The sequence below is a fragment of the Juglans regia genome, chromosome 12 (assembly GCF_001411555.2).
Source record: "Juglans regia cultivar Chandler chromosome 12, Walnut 2.0, whole genome shotgun sequence".
In the NCBI taxonomy this organism is placed as follows: Eukaryota; Viridiplantae; Streptophyta; class Magnoliopsida; order Fagales; family Juglandaceae; genus Juglans; species Juglans regia.
The window spans coordinates 27,621,304-27,640,799 of NC_049912.1; the positions used below are offsets into that span (position 1 = coordinate 27,621,304).

The window sequence follows — 19,496 nt, forward strand, 5'->3', positions numbered from 1 at the left end:
AAATATTTTTAAAAATCTTATTTAGTACTTAATTATCTAAGTTTCTTTTAATTTTTCAATAATTTTTCATACTCACACTTATTTTTTATCATTAATAAAATCTCACATTCATATTTTTTCAAATCTCATAAGAAGCAATAAAATATTTTAGTCTATTTTTATAAGTTATTTGGTAAATCTACAATTTCATTTTTATTATTTATTTACATTTTTATTTTCAAGTCTTTCACTAGCTAATTTATTAATTTGGATTAATTTTGTTAATAAATACATATGTACTACTATCGAACTAACAATTATGAGTGAAGGCAAAGATAAAACCACATAACTAATTTTTATCGTTTGTTTACTTAATTTTTATCGTTTGTTTCAACAAGTCTCGCATAGTTATTTATATCTTAATTTTTATCGTTCATTTAAGTCCGATAGAGCTCAAGTGAGAGGTTCAAATTGATGGTTTGAATAATTTAATTATTTCTAAATAATTATTTTATATGATTAATATTAAATATTAATGACACATTTTATTATTTTAAATATTAATTACCATTTATCTCTACATAATATACGTTTTACTAATCGTTCCCATGCATCAAATCTCAATTCCGCGCCTGGACACGGTATTTTTTCAGTCTGATGGGAATTTATGGTCAGAAGTTCAAAGGAAGTTGATGTTTAACGCAACACCTTAGAGTGTGTGCTAGTCAAACCTTAAAAAATAAAAAAAGCGTATTCGTAAATGATATATTATATAATATATTATATATAATAATATTATAAAATAAAGATTTTGGCAGGGTGTGATTTCGTAGCAAGGCAGACATAAAAGTAGAGACAAAAATAAAAATAAAAATAAAAATAAAATAGCTTTCCTCGCTCAAAAGCTGCACTACATTTCACGAAGGATTGGAGGTTCCTTCCAACTGGCCATCCCAACTCCCACGAATCAAATTCCACTTAATTCAACTTTCCCGCAAATCAAGTGAAATCTGGTGAATTATTGCGTTGGCCACGTTCATACTAACTCCCCTGTTTCTGATGCCCCTCCTCTCTATGCATTAAAGACGAGTAAAAGAGAGATAAAACGATCAAAACATAAAATAAAATCCACTCTGGTTCTCGCAGATTCCTCCCAAACTCTTTGAAAATAATTTCTCACTACTTGTTTAAAATGATATTCTTTTACCTAATCAAGCATATTATAAGTATATTTAATAGTTATAAAATACAACAATCAATAAGATAAGAGATTCTAACATTCATCTCAATCCAACAAATACAATATATGAAAATAAAAGGATACGAAGTCAATCACTTCACCCTTACTCATTTCTCATGAGGAGCTTAAAACGATTTTGATACAGTTTAATAAATAGATTGTAATACTATGACTGAAAGTCGTAACAAAGTAATTTGTGTTGCATTTCACTGGTTTAGTCTGGCTGCATGAGACTTTCACTATCTATTTTCCATGATACTTGATTAGGAGAAGTAAAAACATAAGAAGATAACAAATAAGAGATGCGTTGAATTGTCGGTGAATGATTATCAAAAACTGTGGTGGGACGTGGCAGCAACAAGCACTCCTTAGTGCGTAGGCTCGTGAATCTCATATGTCGCTCCGTTTGACATTCAACTTCGACTGTTTGAAGGATCTGTCATTAGGGAGTCCTGCGGTGGGGGTTGTGGGGGGTCGGAAAATAGTAGATCGGGGCTTCTCTTGCTATAGGCAAAAAACAAAATAAAAACTGAAAAAAAAATAGGCTGGACATTTCTAGACAAGCCATACTAGAGGAGGGAAGGAGGAGCCAAAACTCCACCCCCTTTTGGACAGAGAAAAAGGGATCTTTAAATTTTTTATTGAGAGCAAAATCACCTAGAGAGAGAAAAATGTTTTTCATGGCTGGGGACCATGTTTAAAATTAATTTGGTAATAGTGTTTCAATATAATATTAAAAAATCATATTTTAATTTGTTTTTTCTGTAAAGAAAAATTATATTCATCATCCACACTAGAGTTTGTTAGAGTCAGATTTGAGCTTTCAGTTTTGGGTTTTTTCTTAGTTTTATATTTAGCCTATTTTAAAAAATAGTTTTTTGTGGCCTTTCAAATTTCAAAAAATTTAAACTAAAACTAAATTATTCATTGCTAATTTACTTATATACTAATATCTAATTTATTTTTATTTTCAACTTATACTATATTGTCTAATTACATATTATCATACTATAGTATTATATATTATTTTTAGTGTCTAATTACATATTATTATTCATTAGTATTACATGTTATTATACTAATATCTAACTTATTTATAACTTAATAATATACTAGACTTTCCAATGTTTAATTACATGTTATTATACTTTAATAAATTAGTATATGTGTTATTAATATACTATACTTATTTAAATACTAGTGTCTAATTTATTTTGATACTTGATTATGCATAGTAGTAATATTATGATGTTTACATATACTAAACTATTATTAGTCTATTTATATTATAGTATAAATATATTATTTTATAATAATTAGTTCATACTAGTATATTATTAAATGTAAATATATGTTTTCTAGTTATATAACTATATAACTATACTAGTATATATGATAAATATATAGATAAATACATATTTTTATAATATATGTATAAGATCGAAGTCGGAGTTAGAGGGCAAAGTCAAAGTCAGAGTCAAAGCATAAAGTCAGAGCCGGATCAGATCGGATCAGAGTAGGTCCAACAATACCTCTAACTCCGATTCCCACTGAAAAATTAAAAAAAAAATCTGATTGCCACTTTGTTTTGAAGGAGTTAGGCAGAGTCATATTTGAAGTTGAATTTTTTGATTTTTGCTCATTTCTAATCCACACACCATATATTTTTTAATTTTCTTTTTATTTTTTTCCTTACAAAATATATAGTATATGGATGATGAATAAATAAATTCAATTAATTTAAGATGAATAAAACTAAAAAATAAAATAAATATGAAATGTAGTATATAATATGTAAAATGATAAATAACAAAACTCTTTCTCTAAATCTCTTAAAATATATTAATTTAAATTATTTTATTATTATTAATAAATTTTCTTATTATTATTTACAAACTTTCTCAGCCACATCTCATATGATCTACCTAACGAAACCAAATATAAAAGATTATTCTCTCCACGTGATTCCGCCATTCCGGGTTTTGTTTTTTTTGTTCTCTCTCTTTCCTACGGAGATTCCTTTAGCCTTCGTTTGGTTGATTAATTCATTTTAATTTATTATTATAATTTTTTTAAATTTTAACATAAAATATAATTAATAATTTAATTTTTTAAATTTTAAAATAATAATAATATTAAAAAATAATATTTTAATAATATTTTATTATCTTAATTCAACTTAACTCAATTTACTTTGACATCCAAACACAATCTTAATCCAAACACAATCTTAACATGCTGAAATGCCGATCCTGCAAAGTCTTTCTTCCACTTTGCGGGAAGACGAAGGTAAGTCAACACGGCCAAACTAATAATATTTGTAAATATTTATGAAATAATTTATAAATAATAATAAAATATTTTAAATTAAAATATTTTATTAAATTTTTAAAAAATAAAAAGAAAATTAAATACAAATATTATAAAGTTTAAAATTATTTAATACAATTATTATTTTAAAATAGTATTTATTTTATTTTATTTAGGAGTTTGAAAAAATGTATTGAATTTTATATTTAAATAATGATTAAATAATAATTAAATTTAAAATTTAAAAAATAAAAATTATTTTATATTTAAATAAAATTTGAGAATGAAATATTTAAAAATATATAATAATACCTCGGGGATCGCGTCAAAACGAAAAAGGCAACAGAAAAAAAAAAAAAGAAAGCAAAAAAAAAAACAAAAGCAAATGGCTTCGTGTTGTTTGGCTTATCTTTTAAAACATTGCGAGTGTAGTGTTGTGAAAGTGACGATTTTTGTTTATAAGAAGTCATCTAGTAATGGATACCCGTGGGTGTTGATGTGTTGTTGAAAGCGTGCGGAACTTGAGCTTTGTAGCTAAGAAAGCAGACGAGCTATCCTCTTGCTCCATTAATTTCTCTGAAAGGCACACAAGTTGGATGCTTGATCAGGTGGATCTTGATCTTTTAACTCAGATAATTTGTATATTACTTGATTTCCGGGCAAGCTTTAGCATTTTGCTTTGGGACTTTTAGGTAGGCGGGTCGTATAAAAACTTGGCATTTGAAGGATTGTAGCTGGTTGATTTGAGAAAAGGGTAAGATGGGTTCATATGGAAAGCTTGCAAGGAGGGCGTTGGAGACTGATGTGCCGGTCATGGTTCAGGTATTCAGGCTAGAATCCCAAATGGTCTTGACTTCTTGTTTTTCTCTCCTTCTTTGAATCCATTTGTATTCAGCTTCAATTTGTATTTGGATTTATGTATCATTTCATTTTCGGGTGCGGAACAAAGTTTTTGTTTATGGTGGTGATCGAGGTGGGAGTTTTTGGTTTTCGCAGATACAGGAACTGATCCGAGGAGCCAAAAATGCGGTGTCTTTGGCTCAGGTTTGTTTTTCTAATTCCAATGCTATGTTATGTTATTAAGGCGTTATCATGAAAGTTTTGAGAATTGAGATGAAGCACAGTATTTTAGTATTCCAACTTCCAATGTCTACTTGTTACTATATTGGTTTGGTGTTGATTTTGATGACCATGGAGGTACCGAGATCATTTTTATTTATTCTCGGAAAATTAGGGCGCGTCTGATGCTGGTTTTGAAAGGGCGTTCTTTGTTTGGTAAAGTGAAGACTACGAAAGGGCAAGAAAAACTTACTTGACATTGTATATATAGAAACTGTTTTTCCAAGTTGATCTAGAAAATTGGCTCTTTCAGCGACTTCACTTTTGTTTTGGGTTTTCCTCACTAAAGTTTGTTGGATAACCTCGAAGAAAATGGCATTTATTTTTTTATTTACTTCCAAATTAGTTTTTGTCACATAAAAAGCAGTTTGTAGAGAATGATAAGAAAAATTAGGAACCTTTTAATTTTTCCTAAACTGAAAACATAAAGCGGTAGAAGTGGCGTTACCTAAAAACAGGTTGTTTCAAAACTATTTTTAGAATGTGTTTCGTACGTCCTCTTCTATTATTTAAGGAGAAGAATACCAAACAGGCTCTAACAGTGCATATCCCAGTGTGAAGCCCCTTCAGAGAACCAAACAACAGAATTCTTTTTTGAACTTGAGAGACAATAGCTGCAAAATCATGTGTGGTGTTTTAAGCCACTTCTTCTTACACAAAAACTTGAGCCACTTCTTGGAGCTTTCATATTTAAGGTTCCAATTATGTATGCAGATTTGTTCATTGGTTGTAGAGTGTTGTATTTATTTTTATTTTTATACATTTAGTTTATTTTCTTTTCAGAGTGTATACAATCTTTTGAGAGCTGTAATTTTCGGTGGTTTTTGTCCCTCAGTTGCATCTTTATGTAACTCCTTATGCTTTTGGTTGAAATATGCTCTAGGGTGTAGTTTTTTGGCAACCACCCAAAAGGGCATTGGATAAGGTCAAAGAACTTGTATGGGAGCCATCAATTAGTCGATATGGTGCTGATGAAGGTATCCCTGAACTCAGGGAAGCATTAATAAAAAAGGTATCTATCTTCAAGAGTTATACATGACTTAACCTTTCAGCTAACTCTCCCTTGTTGCAAATGATGCTGCCCAACTTCTTGGAAATGAAATAATTTGAATTCTGTAGCTACTGCCATCTCAAGCAACCCTTCCAACGTTTCAACTTATGGCATTTCTCCCATCTTAAATTTGTTGTCAGAAATGGAAATCGATAGACGGCCAATATGACTGTCCAACTAAAAGTTGTAAGTTAATTCTTTTATCTCTGTTTTGCAGTTGCACAATGAAAATAAACTGTACAGATCTTCTGTGATGGTTACTGCTGGAGCAAATCAGGTAGCCACAAATGGTTTCTATTATTTTATTTTCTCTTCTTAAAAATTCTATCGAAAAAGACAAAATTATCTGGGTTTTGGAAGATACCAACGTTAAGTTGAGAGCCAATTGTTTCCTTTATATGTTGTTTTATTACTCAGCCGATGGGATGAGGGGGAGAGTCCATTTGATGGAACCCAATTCTTAGTTCCGCATAAATGCAAGCCTTCTATTGGTTCCTTGTGGTTACTAGTCTCGGTCACTTTATTCTTTAGTGTATTTTGCTTGCTTTCTTTTTACAACCTCATAATTGATGTTTCAATATTTGCTTGTAATTCTCACATCATTGACTACATCCTGCTTTTGGATATAATTTTGCTGGATTAGTTAATGAAAAAACTTCTTCATATGATGGAAGATGGAAATAGAATAATTAATTCTTCCCTCCAAAGAAACGAGTTGAGAAATTTTCCTCAACAGAAGGTGTGTGCATCTGTGGTTGTGTTTTCCCCTTGATTGGTATATCTGCAATTTTTTTTATCCAATACTGAAGTTCATGTGTTGAAAGTTATGATCTTTACTCCTTTAACAAAGTTTTACTTTCTAGTATGTTCAGGTGTCAGAAATAATGTATTGGTATCATATTTTGTGTTACTCATATGAAACGAGTTGAGAAATTTTCCTCAACAGAAGGTGTGTGCATCTGTGGTTGTGTTTTCCCCTTGATTGGTATATCTGCAATTTTTTTATCCAATACTGAAGTTCATGTGTTGAAAGTTATGATCTTTACTCCTGTAACAAAGTTTTACTTTCTAGTATGTTCAGGTGTCAGAAATAATGTATTGGTATCATATTTTGTGTTACTCATTCCATTGGCTTAAAACAAAACGATGTGATTTCCAACAGTCCCATAGGACTCATTTCGTGAATCTGAAGCAATTTTCTACCTATTGCAATGCAGGCATTTGTAAATCTTGTTCTTACATTGTGTGATGCTGGCGATTCTGTAGTTATGTTTGCACCATACTATTTCAATGCCTACATGTCCTTCCAGATGACTGGCATCACTAATATACTGGTGGGTCCTGGTAACCCCATGACACTTTATCCAGATATAGGTGAGAAGCTTATGACCTGCTCATTTTAGATTAGACGTGCAACCGTCCACATGATTGGACTTCCTCTTAATGATTGTGCTGCTCATTGTATGAGATTGGATACCATTGATGTTCAGGACTTAATCAGACAGGGCAATATGGGTATGTAAGGTCTCTAAGAATTATAAGTAGTATAATGGAATCAAGTCTAGACATGTGATTCTCCATTGCCATTACATAACAGACAAGAACCGTTTTCAGGCTCTCAATACTTTGTTCTCACGTCTCATGACACACCTTGAGGTTTACTAGGGGTTTAGTTATTTGTTTTACTAAGTGGGTTTAGTCGTTGGAAGGGTTGTGGTTTTGCTGTGGAGAATGAGTTTAGGCGGTGTTCTTGTAGTAGCGATTATATTTTAGGGGTAGATTAATTAAATTTCTTAATTGTGACCCAAAGTCGAACTTCTAGAAGGGTGGAATGTTGAACGGCCCCATCTTAATCTCCATCTTTTCAGTAGTTCCAAGAATTTTCAAATTCCTCACAAAGACACCCTTGAAGTGGCTGGTGGCTCTTATATGGTGCTTTTCTGGTCTCTACTTTATTTATGTGTTTTGTAATTTGCATTGAGATTAAGATATTTAAAGGAAAATAATTCCGGTAAACTTTCTTTGGCAGGATATATTTGCATGAGATTAAAAAAAAGCACGAGTTGAACTTAATTATTTTATGGAAAACTACTCCAGTGAGGTTTCATTGGCAGTATCATTATCTTCTTAGAAATGTTGGTTTAAATTTTTATTATTCACGATTTTATTTTATTTATTCACACAATGCTTATTGAAGAAATATATAATTCAATGCTTTCTGTGAATTATATCTAGATATAAAATAGTTTGTTCTTTTAAAAGAAGAATATTGGAGGATTGGTGTTTATTTAACATAAGGCATGCGGCAGTTCAGTTTTCCCCTCAATATTATAACTTTGTTTGGACCATTTGTCTAACTATATTGATCCTCAGACTGGTTAGAAAGAACCTTACTGGAAACTAAACCAGCTCCAAAGCTTGTTACTGTTGTTAATCCTGGCAACCCAAGTGGGACTTACATTCCAGAGCCTCTTCTTAAGGTCTCTCTCTCTCTCTCTCTCTCTCTCTCTCTCTATATATATATATATATATATCTATGTACATAGATACACACGGACGCTGGACTCACACACGAGTGGTCATGCATGTTTATGCCTGTATCCTTATCAGACGTATGTTGCAATGAATACAGTTGATCAAGCCTAAAAATCTTTTTGAAAACATAATGTTTTCTTGCATTTCATTTGTCATGAATATTCTTACAATGTGCTTTCTCTTCTTTATGTAGAGGATTTCTGATCTCTGCAGAGATGCTGGATCTTGGCTTGTGGTAGATAATACATACGAGTAAGTTTCTTCATATGTTTTTCCAGTAAATGTTTTAGGTATAACGATTATTTCTCAAATCATTCTCTCTTTCTGTTTCATATTTTTCTCTTTATTTGGGGTGTGAAATCCTAAAAATTGTCATAGGGGGCATAAAAATATTGTTGTGACATGAATTATTTGGTTCTCATCTAGAAATGGATATATAAAAGTTGTGACATGAATTATTTGGTTCTCATCTAGAAATGGATATATAAAAGCAGGCTTCGAGCTATGATATTGTGTGTGTGTGTATATACATATTTATAAATGTGTGTGTATGGCAATGACTATTTTCTTGTATTTCAACAACAAAGAATAAAAACCAGAATTTTATGAAAATAGAAAACGTTGAACTTTGAAAGGAATAACTTGCAATGCTTATCATTAAGAGAAGCACTATACTTTCGGAAGGAACAATGGTATCAATGATACCAAGCTAGCAGTTTTCCTATACTTGTCCACAGTTCAGCTGATACGGAGCTTTGCCCAAAGGAAGTTATTTCTAATAAATTGGTTCCCAGGTGCGAGATAATTAAGATATTTGGCTTTTATGGTTAGCTAACGTGTAGAAGTTAAAAAAAGTCATTACTCTGTTGGTGATAAAAATGAATTTATGGATGGAGATAAAGAAAAAATTGAGACGTACTTTCCTAAAATTTATGTCATGTATATAAACTTAAATATGTAAAAATCTTTCTTGGCTTGGCTTTTGTAGCTGCCATTATGCTTTCTTTAAATATTTTTTCAGTTAGATAATTAGGCCTGTAAACCCATAAATGTTGTCTCAATTCATCATATTTCATTAGATGCAGGATTTGATATGTTTCAAAGATTGAACTGGATATGGATAGTGTTCCAATATAATTTCAATCTTGGACAAAAAGCCACCTTTTTATCTATTTCGTTTATTTTGTTACTGGGACAAGGGAATGTGCATTATATAGTTTTTCCTATACATATATGTTATATTTTATGTGCACCTATCTTAGACTACTGCATTGATAGGTTATCTACTGCATTCGACTTGTGCCCCTACATGGTGTAAGGTGGGCAATGATGTAGTCGCTTGATATGTTGTTTAGTCTGGGAAATCTTATTGTTTCCATTTCATAGATTTTTCTCCAATTGTATCTGATCATATCGATTTGTCATTTGAGTAGGTTTCAATTTTTTTGGAGTACTGGCTCATGGTTTGTCTGGATTTTATTTTCAGATACTTCATGTATGATGGTCTAAAACACTCTTGTGTGGAGGGAGATCACATAGTCAACATATTTTCCTTCTCAAAAGCATATGGGATGATGGGATGGCGGGTGGGATATGTAAGTAATGCTATGGTCTCTGCTTTTGCCAAACTTAGAATGGAGCATTGGCTTACTTATCCAAAAAAAAAAGAAAAGAAAAAGAAAAAAGAAAAGAATGGAGCATTAGCTTGTGCAGAACAAATTGTGCATTTGCTATAACTATAAAGGGTGAGCAACATGTATCTCTCACTTGATTGGCAGTAGTTACTTTTATTTCCTAGTGTCAATTAATTGTCTTTCAAAAAACTTTCATCTCAATTTACTTATTATCCTCTGTGGCAACATCTTCTTCCTGTTTAGACAAAAAACCTTCAAAACTGGGGCTGGTACCTTACCTTCATTTTTCTTCATGTGTTATGATTATACTATTTTAAGCACGGATTAAGCTTGAAACCGTTGAGAGAGAAGCAATATGATATTCCAAAATGAAATCATAATCATTTTATTTTGGCGACTAAACAGTTATGAGACAGCAAGCTAACCTCCTTTCATAGGTTTATGCTGGATGTTTTGTTATGAATAAAGATTTTATTAATATCAATAGAGGAATAGGCAAAGTCCAAGTACATGGGAGCTATACAAGAGAAAAGACCTAGTTGGGACGAAGAAATAGATACAAGCAAATCATGAACGTTGAGCCCATTTATGCTGGATTTTAATTTGTTTTGGTTGATGAATAATGTCTTCCATCTGCTAGTCCGGGCTAATGATTGAGTGCATACAGATAGCATACCCATCAGAAGTAGACGGCTTTGCAGCTCAACTCCTCAAAGTTCAAGACAACATTCCCATCTGTGCTTCAATAATTTCACAACACCTTGCCCTTTACTCCTTGGAATCGGGACCTGAATGGGTCACTGATCAAGTAAAAGATCTTGTCAAGAACAGAGAAATTGTTTTAGAAGCGTTGTCTCCCCTTGGAAAAGATGCTGTTAAAGGAGGAGAAGGTGCTATATACCTGTGGGCAAAGCTTCCGGAGAATTATGTCGATGACTTCAAAGTTGTTCGGTGGCTCGCTCATAGGCACGGGGTGGTGGTGATCCCAGGAAGTGCTTGTGGGTGTCCAGGGAATATTAGGATCTCCTTTGGAGGCTTGATAGAGAGCGATTGTAAAGCTGCAGCAGAGAGGCTGAAGAAAGGGCTAGAAGAATTAAACAGAGATGGAATGGTGGAGTAACCCAAAAATTACAAGGTTAATTAAAAACCTTGACATTGGAAGTACATATGCTTTTGAACAATGAGCAATTGAAACCTTCATGATATTAGAGCATACTTCCGGTTACGTATATTCAGAACTGTAATTTCCAAAAAATACATTCCCGTACTTTTCTACAATGATGTCTGATACATGCAAAATGTTTATTGGTTTAACAAGGTTCACATCATAGAAATATATACGTGAACCAGTTTTTTGTTTTTACCCAGAAATTTGAAGTTGTGATATTGGAATTGAGAATGATCATCATGATCAAAACCCTCAAAGATAAGAGAGATGAAGGTGGGACATATACAGCCAGCTCTGGTTATGCCAGATGATACATCTTGGTTGTCTCATAAATGATGAATGATGAATGATAACATGAGTTTCAACCAACTCACTTGATGCCTTTCACAGAGAGTTGATCAGGTTTTTTGGTAGGGTGCAGCATCTGTAAAAAAAACTCAAAAAAGTTTGATGCATTGGCTCTTTATCTTTCTTGTTCCCCATCATCACCACTGCTGTAACAAGCTTCAGCCCAAAAGGAGCTTCTGTAATTGCTCACAATTGTGTAATTTGGTCTGTAGAAATATAGAAAATTACAGATTAGTTTCTCAGCTATTTTGTCCAAACTTTTGAATACCGTTTCGGATAAGGTACTGAAATGAAATATTTCGATACCGATACCGTTTTGAGATAGTTTATATATAGAGATAAATTAATTATTTATGTATAAATTATATTTCAAAATAAAATCAATGCAAGTCTTAAAAAGTTAAAACATATTTATAAAACTCAACAATACTTCTAAGTTCTCAATCCAACTATTAAAAAAAATAATCACTCATTTTTATCATGAAAAGGGGAGTAGGGATTTGATTTTTAGTTCTCGAGCAAATGAGATTAAAAAAAGTTAAAAAAATAGTCTTTAAACATGAGAATTGGAGTGAAAATTGTGAAAATACACTTAAAATATAAAAATATAAAATTTCAACTGGTACACTGAAAACTGACCGATACACCAAAAATTGGCCGGTATTGACCAAAATGCACCAGTATGATTGGTATTTGATCCGGTATGAAACACATACATTCCCTGTATTGGTGACTACCCTGGCACAGTAAATACGGTACAGCCGGTATGATATGGTATTTAAAACTTTGATTTTGCCGCGGAGAATGCCACCCCCCAAAAGAAAAAGAAAAAGAAAAAAAGTAAAGGAAATGACTTTAGGCTGAAATGGGTCCACTTATTTTGGGCCAGACTTTAATTGTCAAAATTCAATCTACAAAATGGGCCCTACATTTCCAACGGCAGCCGACAATCCATCCCAGACACAATCAAAACACCTTAAACGGCCAAACCCAAAAAGAAGCCCACCCATAAAAAGCACCCACTATTGCGGAAAATTTACATCTTAAAGGAGCCAGCTCAAGGACAATCTCGTCATTTCGTAACCTCTCCATCCTCTCCGTCCCTCGCCGTTTAAACGTCGCCCATGGGCCATCAAGCCCACTGCTCCATCAAGCTGACTGAGCGAGAAACTAGTGAAGAGGGAGAGAGTTCTAAAGAGTGAAGCTTTCGGACACGGCGAGCTTGCTTCTTCTTCTTCTTCTTGGGAAGGAAACTGTAAACTCTTCGGATTTGGTTTCTCTGCGGAAACCTAGAGAGAGGGATAGTGAGAGGGAATGGGAGGGTCTTCACTGTCGGGTTTGCAGGAACACCTGAAATTGGCGAGGGAGTACGCTCTGGAAGGAGTCTATGACACCTCCATTATCTTCTTCGACGGCGCCATTGCTCAGATCAACAAGTGAGTTTTCACTTTTCGAAACTCTGTCATTTTCTAGGGTTTCGGTTTGGCAATCTTTGAAGTTTCTGGACCAGTGTTACGAAATCTTGGGCATATTGGGTTCTGCTGCGCTCTCGTTGCTTTTGGGTTATCTTTTTCTTACTCATGGTTTAGTTTAATGCATTTCGATTTAGGAATTTTCTTTCTTTTTTATTTCCTCGAAGGAAAACGTTTTGATAGCAAAATTTCCCTGTTTCTTTCTGGTTTGTGCCTGAGTTCACTTAAAACCTTTTGAATTTTCTATTCTGATTCAACTTTCCAGGCACCTAAACACTCTTGATGACCCTTTAATTCGTGCAAAATGGATGAATGTCAAAAAAGCCCTTTCCGAGGAAACGGAAGTTGTAAAGCAATTAGATGCAGAGAGGAAGGCATTCAAGGAAAGTCCCGCGGGCCGACGCACTTCTTCACCGCCAATAAATGCTAAATCCTCATTTGTTTTTCAACCGTTGGATGAGTACCCAACTTCCTCAGGCGGTGCTATGGATGATCCTGATGTATGGCAGCCACCTAATCGGGATCCTACGAGTAGAAGACCAGCAAGGGCTGGTCAAGTGGGCATGAGGAAGTCGCCACAAGATGGGACTTGGGCTCGCGGTTCTACTAAAACTAATACAACTGGCCGAGCTCCAAAGGCTGGTGGTTCAAGCAGGGTAAATTCAGGTGTTCGAGCATCAACTACTGGAAAGAAAGGCCCTGGTTCTGGCAAATCTAGTAAGGGAGATGCGGCGGTAAGTTGCAGTTGGCAAAATACTTTAGGCAATACTTTTGGTTAACTACGGTTTAGAATTACTATAACTCAGCATATTTTTAGAGGACCCAATGGTTGTTATAAATAGGCGGGTAGTTTTTTATTTTCTGAGCACGTTTACAGTCATATAATTGGCTTTTACAGTCCTTGCATGAAGAAATGCTGATCCCAAGAGTTATAATACGCCTTACATTTTGTGTGGTACTTTACTCTGTGATTGCTGTTACCAAACTTTGAATTCTAGGTTTTTTATCTGTGTATCCTGGTTTCAAATGAAGTTGAATTCCAAGTGTCAAGGTTTTACTCGGAAGTTTACCTCTGATGTGGAAGTTTTATGGAGGCTTTAGATTCCAAGGCTGGAATTATTGACGTTGAAATATGTAATTGTCAAGGTTTTCCTTTGAGATGTGACCATATCAACTTATGAGGTGTTTTGGATTAAAAGTTTGGATCTGTTTTTCTAAGGAAGCTATTAGCTGGTTCCATTTTGTAATCAGGTTAAAGTAGACAAGGCCACGATTACCAAACTTCATCTTAACGAAGGTGTACTTTCCCATCTAAGTGCATTAAGTTGGTTTTACTGAAGTCCAACACTTCAGAGTATGGTGTTCCTCTGAGATTCTAATCGTTAGTCTTATCCTTGAGGTTTGTGAAGATATTTGCAAGCCTCGTTGTATTCAGGATTTTGCTTACCTTATAGGCAAGTTAATGGTGTATGCAGGTATTGTCTTTTTCATTTGTTTTCATTTATGATATTAAAACTATGAATGGGATCGATGACTTGATTTATATGTTATTGATATTTTTCCTTTACCTTTTTACTCTTATCATGTGAATTCTTTGGGTATAAAAAAGTTTGTAAATTTCAGCAATTTTTGGTTATATAAGGAAACCGCAGTCCCTACTCTACTCTACTTCAGTTTTTGGTCATAATTAAATTATGCAGCCCCTACTCTACTTCTGACTTCCTTTCTGAACTATGATTAATTATATAAGACTCAGGTTATCTATATCATGCTAAATGATGCATGTCTATGTGTGTGTTATTAGAATGGTGATGCTGAAGATGGAAAGTCAAAGAAGGGACAATATGAGGGGCCTGATCCCGACTTGGCTGCAATGCTTGAAAGGGACGTGTTGGAAACCAGTCCCGGAGTAAGATGGGATGATGTTGCTGGGCTTAGTGAAGCAAAAAGACTACTAGAAGAAGCTGTTGTGCTTCCTCTATGGATGCCTGAGTATTTCCAGGTACTCTTGATTGGTTAAAGCTTAGCTAGCATAAAAGCATATCGCATCTTCTTTTTAATGAAATTCAATAATACTTACAATCGGAGGTAATTATAGCGTTGGGACCTGATATCAGTCCATCTCTCACTTTGATTATACATAGGCCTATTAAGCCCATAGTATGTGCTCAGAAGCAGATTTCTTTATGCTCTACCACTGTTTTAACCTTTAACATTTTACATGCTGGGTTAATATTGAGTCCATTTGAATGAAGGACATCTCAACATAACAGTTGTATTGGATGTGACCACTCAAATTCAATCCTCACACTTCAATTGGGGTGGGAGGCTTTTACTATTTCTCTATCCCGCACTGCTGCATCTCCATGAGTTGAGCAATTTTCTCTCATGCAATTAGATGTAGTTTTTGCAGGCATAGATCATTGGTTGGGTTAAGCTTGCTGCTTCTTTAATTGTAGGGAATTAGAAGACCCTGGAAAGGTGTCCTCATGTTTGGTCCTCCTGGAACTGGGAAGACACTACTAGCTAAGGCGGTGGCTACAGAGTGTGGCACCACATTTTTCAATGTTTCCTCAGCTACTTTAGCTTCTAAGTGGCGTGGGGAGAGTGAGCGCATGGTGCGGTGCTTGTTTGATCTTGCTAGAGCATATGCGCCGAGTACTATTTTTATTGATGAGATTGATTCTCTCTGCAATGCTCGAGGGTAACTCTTTCACCATTGCTTGTGGATATTTGAAAAGCCTTTTGATTTTTGCTTCACTTCTTCTACTGTAAGATCTAAGTAATCTTAATTTTTTTTCTCAGAATCATTTTTCTCATGTGTTATCCCATCTTTTTGTTGTGTTACTGCTCGTATAAATTTGAGCATTTGTGGACATATACTTGGCACATATATCCTGTTGTTTTTAACCTATTTTTGACAGGTAAGCAAGAACTTTTATTGATAGCAATAGGAATAACCCATGCATGGTCGTATACAAGAGAAACACCTAGTCATGATCAACAATTGATACAAGACAGTTATGGATGCTCAGTCATTGAATTCTATTACAATTGACCATTGTAATAAAGTATTGAAAAAGAAATGGTCTGCGCACGATCTTCAGAACTTCAATCATTTATTTCCCTCCAAAACCATGTTGTTTTTAACCTCTCAGTTGAATGTTTAAATATGCATGTCTCTGTTTATTGTATGAATTTCCTTTCACTGTACATGTGCAAACTAGAACCAGATTCATGAATATGTTTGTTCTGCTTTAAAATTTATATCAGTTGAAACATTATTATTGACCATGTTTTGTATTTTTATTGAACCCAAATTCAAATAATTTATTTTCTTCAGGGCATCAGGGGAGCATGAATCATCCAGAAGAGTAAAATCTGAACTCCTAGTTCAGGTGGATGGCGTCAACAATAGTTCCACGGGTGAAGATGGTGCCCGAAAAATAGTGATGGTTTTGGCAGCTACTAACTTTCCATGGGACATAGATGAGGCGTTGAGGTTGGTCTTCTATTTGTTGCTTTTTTCTGTTGGTGTTGTTTACCCAATGAGTTGTCAACTATAATTACTCTCTTTTATATGTAGACATATTTCAAATCTTACCATTTGGAGTTTCTTATCTAATTTGGTGTAATCTAATGCAGGAGGCGGCTGGAAAAGCGTATTTACATTCCTCTTCCAAATTTTGAGAGCCGGAAGGAACTTATTCGGATTAATTTGAAAACTGTAGAGGTAAATTAGTTTACACCTGTATTTTTGCCATGTACTGGATTACAATGTTATGAAGAATTGAAGATCTTGCTTGTTTTTTGTACCATGTTTGATTTCGAATTTCCGTGTAGTATTACTCATAAAAAAAATTGTGGTGTTATATGAATTTCTTGGCTTATTTTACCTGGATTGATAAGATCAATGTAACTTGATTGGCATAGAATCGTATATACATGTTTACTAAAGAAGCCTACACTTTCAACAAGTCTGTCTTCTTGCTTGTGCCTTCACTCTGCATTTATGCTACTGTTATTGTCTTGATAAAGTAGTTCTGTCATGGAAGATAATTCTATTTTGAAGCATCAATATATTTTACGGTTTATTTTTTTCATTGAATCATATTTATCATATACCAGGTCGCTCCTGATGTAAATATTGATGAAGTGGCTCACCGAACAGACGGTTACAGTGGAGATGATCTAACAAACGTTTGTCGGGATGCTTCCTTGAATGGCATGAGGCGAAAAATAGCTGGAAAAACACGTGATGAGATTAAGAACATGCCGAAGGACGAGATTTCAAATGACCCTGTTGCCATGTGTGACTTTGAAGAGGCCTTAGGGAAGGTCCAACGAAGTGTTTCTGCAGCTGACATAGAAAAGCATGAGAAATGGTTTACAGAATTTGGGTCAGCATAAACAGGATCATGCCATACTGAAGGTAATAGATCGTCTTCCTAACCAGTCAGTTTACTTAATTGGCGATTGTCTTCCAAGTGTTCCAAGTGTTCCATGTTGTTTTATTGTTTCTCCGGCAGCCGATAAATTGTAGTCCCGAGTGTTGGAAATGTATCCAATCGTTGTGTTAATTTTGTGTCTGTAATCTCTCAACCTAATGTAATGTGAACATTATCGCAGAAGCCTTGTTTATTCACTTGACTTGTGGCAATCTCGAATTCCATCAAATCAGTTCTGAATCATGTAACAAGCTGTGGATGGAATGAATTATTATATTAGAAAGAAATGCTACCCACCAATATCTCGTTGCTTCCATGGCAATAGGGCCAGATAATTTAACATCTCTCATAAGAGTTTTTCAACATTTTTGTTGTTGATGGTATCCTATTGAGCTAAGAGAAGGCTCTAAAATGTCCAATTTTGGCTATTTTATTTTATTTATAGAAGATTACATTATCGACAACCACGTTCCTTGATCTTTATAACCGTCTACATGATCGTTTGTTCTGGTTTAACTTTTGACATAATTTTGTGACATTATCACTGATCACATGCTCATATATCTAAATCCCACTTAGGTTAATGTCTATTCATTATACGCTTTTGATATGCTTGGCCAAGTCATTATGTTGCTGCGACAGGATCTTGTGAAGCACCAAATTGCAGATTGCTTGAGGAGTCTCCACGCACTAACAACGATAATGTTGGCAGTGATCTCTGTCACTTTGGATTAAAGCGGGTGGGAGCACAGGAGAGGTCAAGACGATGATCCAACCCAATAGATTGTGATAACAATTATTTGATTCTTAGACCCATTAACGAACACTCTTTTTACATTATAACACAATTCTAGCTATTATATATGCAGTTCTATACAAAATCTTTTCTTGTCTCTCTGGAAGATGTTTTGGAATTGCACCTACCTTCTCCACCCAAGTTAGAAAAGTAAGTGATCACCCTTTGCTTCTTCCTGTATTATTAATTATCTGGTCAGAACTTTCCATTGGTTAAGAAGACCAGATGGGCTATTTTTAATATGACCTACCGAATGAGATGAGATGAAATGAGATGATTTATGAATATTAGTGAGATTACTGAAATATTCTCATAATATCTCACTATTATTTATTATTTTATTATTAATTTTTACATACTTTTTATTACTATTTAATATTCTATTATTTCTTTTTTATTACTATTTATAGAATATTTAAGAATATCTTACTATCTAAATGCAACTGATTTCTGCATCCAAATGAATCTTAAAGGGTTAGAAATTAGAATTTAGTCTAATATAGGTTAAAACAAGTCGACCTAATTAATTAGACATGCTTGGTAAAGGACTCACTTTCAGCTCAACCTGCTCGATTCATATACTTTAATTACCCCTAATACCAAGTAAAACGTTTATTAAATTAATTATGCAGATGATACAAAATAACCAGCATCAAGTGTACTCAAGATCGAGGAACTTCAGAAATTTGCAGTTCTCGTGCTTTTCACGGATTCCACAGTGAGACTGGTATTTTTTAACTCAAAAGGACATGTACTTTTAGGTTCACAGTTCATACTGTCATGCCTGATAAACTAGGTTGGAGTTTTGCATGCTTCCTATATTCAAACTGACAATGAAAAGATAGTAAAACTGAGAGCACAAGTACAGCTAGGGAATAGTAACAGATTGAATGATGTACATTTTGTTGTTATCTTGGGACGAGTTTTCAAGTATCCTTGCCCTGCCTAGTTTTTCATTTTTGTTCTTTCTATATTGTCTCATTCTCTGCTTCCTTCACTCTGCAGTCTGCAGGCCTCTTCTCTGTGCTATGATGCTACTTACTCATTATTTTGGTGTTTTTTTGTTCATTTTGTTGCCTTCTTTTCACGAACTTCGTCTCATGCATGCTTCATTTTCTTTTTACGTACGTTGGGATGTATCGATAAGTTCAACTGAAGCATCCTAACAAATCAAGATAGATATTGAAGTACACAATATTTCTTTATATAAATAATATTCTTTTTACTGTATCTGCAATTGCCCATTAACGTTCGAAATGCAGTAAAATAAACCCTAGTAGTCACATCCCATTTTTTAAATGAAAAATATTTTAGGAATAAAATGATTACGTAAAAATAAATTTATAAATTAATATGACTTGATGTGATACATCAGATTATAAAATTATTTTTATTA

The 19,496-nt window shown here is 33.9% G+C and overlaps 2 protein-coding genes across 4 annotated transcripts; both read left to right on the forward strand.

The window, feature by feature from the left end:
• Positions 1 to 3,943: 3,943 nt before the first annotated feature.
• Positions 3,944 to 11,405, forward strand: LOC109011016 (aromatic aminotransferase ISS1). The gene is made up of 10 exons (XM_018992026.2): positions 3,944 to 4,137; positions 4,222 to 4,351; positions 4,526 to 4,573; positions 5,532 to 5,660; positions 5,917 to 5,976; positions 6,917 to 7,073; positions 8,073 to 8,179; positions 8,428 to 8,486; positions 9,721 to 9,829; positions 10,536 to 11,405. The coding sequence occupies exons 2-10, from the start codon at positions 4,289 to 4,291 to the stop codon at positions 10,986 to 10,988; spliced, it is 1,185 nt and encodes a 394-aa protein (XP_018847571.1). The 5' UTR covers positions 3,944 to 4,137; positions 4,222 to 4,288; the 3' UTR covers positions 10,989 to 11,405.
• A 1,099-nt stretch (positions 11,406 to 12,504) lies between these two features.
• LOC109011013 (katanin p60 ATPase-containing subunit A1) lies at positions 12,505 to 19,034 on the forward strand. 3 transcript variants are annotated; one of them, XR_001999292.2, is made up of 10 exons: positions 12,505 to 12,820; positions 13,122 to 13,590; positions 14,661 to 14,858; positions 15,316 to 15,560; positions 16,200 to 16,358; positions 16,502 to 16,589; positions 16,985 to 17,288; positions 17,947 to 18,061; positions 18,174 to 18,250; positions 18,733 to 19,034. XR_001999292.2 is itself a non-coding variant. In XM_018992019.2 (8 exons), exons 1-7 carry the CDS (start codon positions 12,699 to 12,701, stop codon positions 17,264 to 17,266), a joined length of 1,563 nt encoding a protein of 520 aa, XP_018847564.1. In that variant the 5' UTR covers positions 12,505 to 12,698; the 3' UTR covers positions 17,267 to 17,288; positions 17,947 to 18,158. The 3 variants fall into 3 exon arrangements, 2 of the variants coding, with proteins under 2 accessions (XP_018847564.1, XP_018847563.1); XM_018992019.2 differs by lacking the exons at positions 18,174 to 18,250; positions 18,733 to 19,034 and having other exon boundaries at positions 17,947 to 18,158; XM_018992018.2 differs by lacking the exons at positions 17,947 to 18,061; positions 18,174 to 18,250; positions 18,733 to 19,034 and having other exon boundaries at positions 12,506 to 12,820; positions 16,985 to 17,626.
• The last annotated feature ends 462 nt before the right edge of the window (positions 19,035 to 19,496 follow it).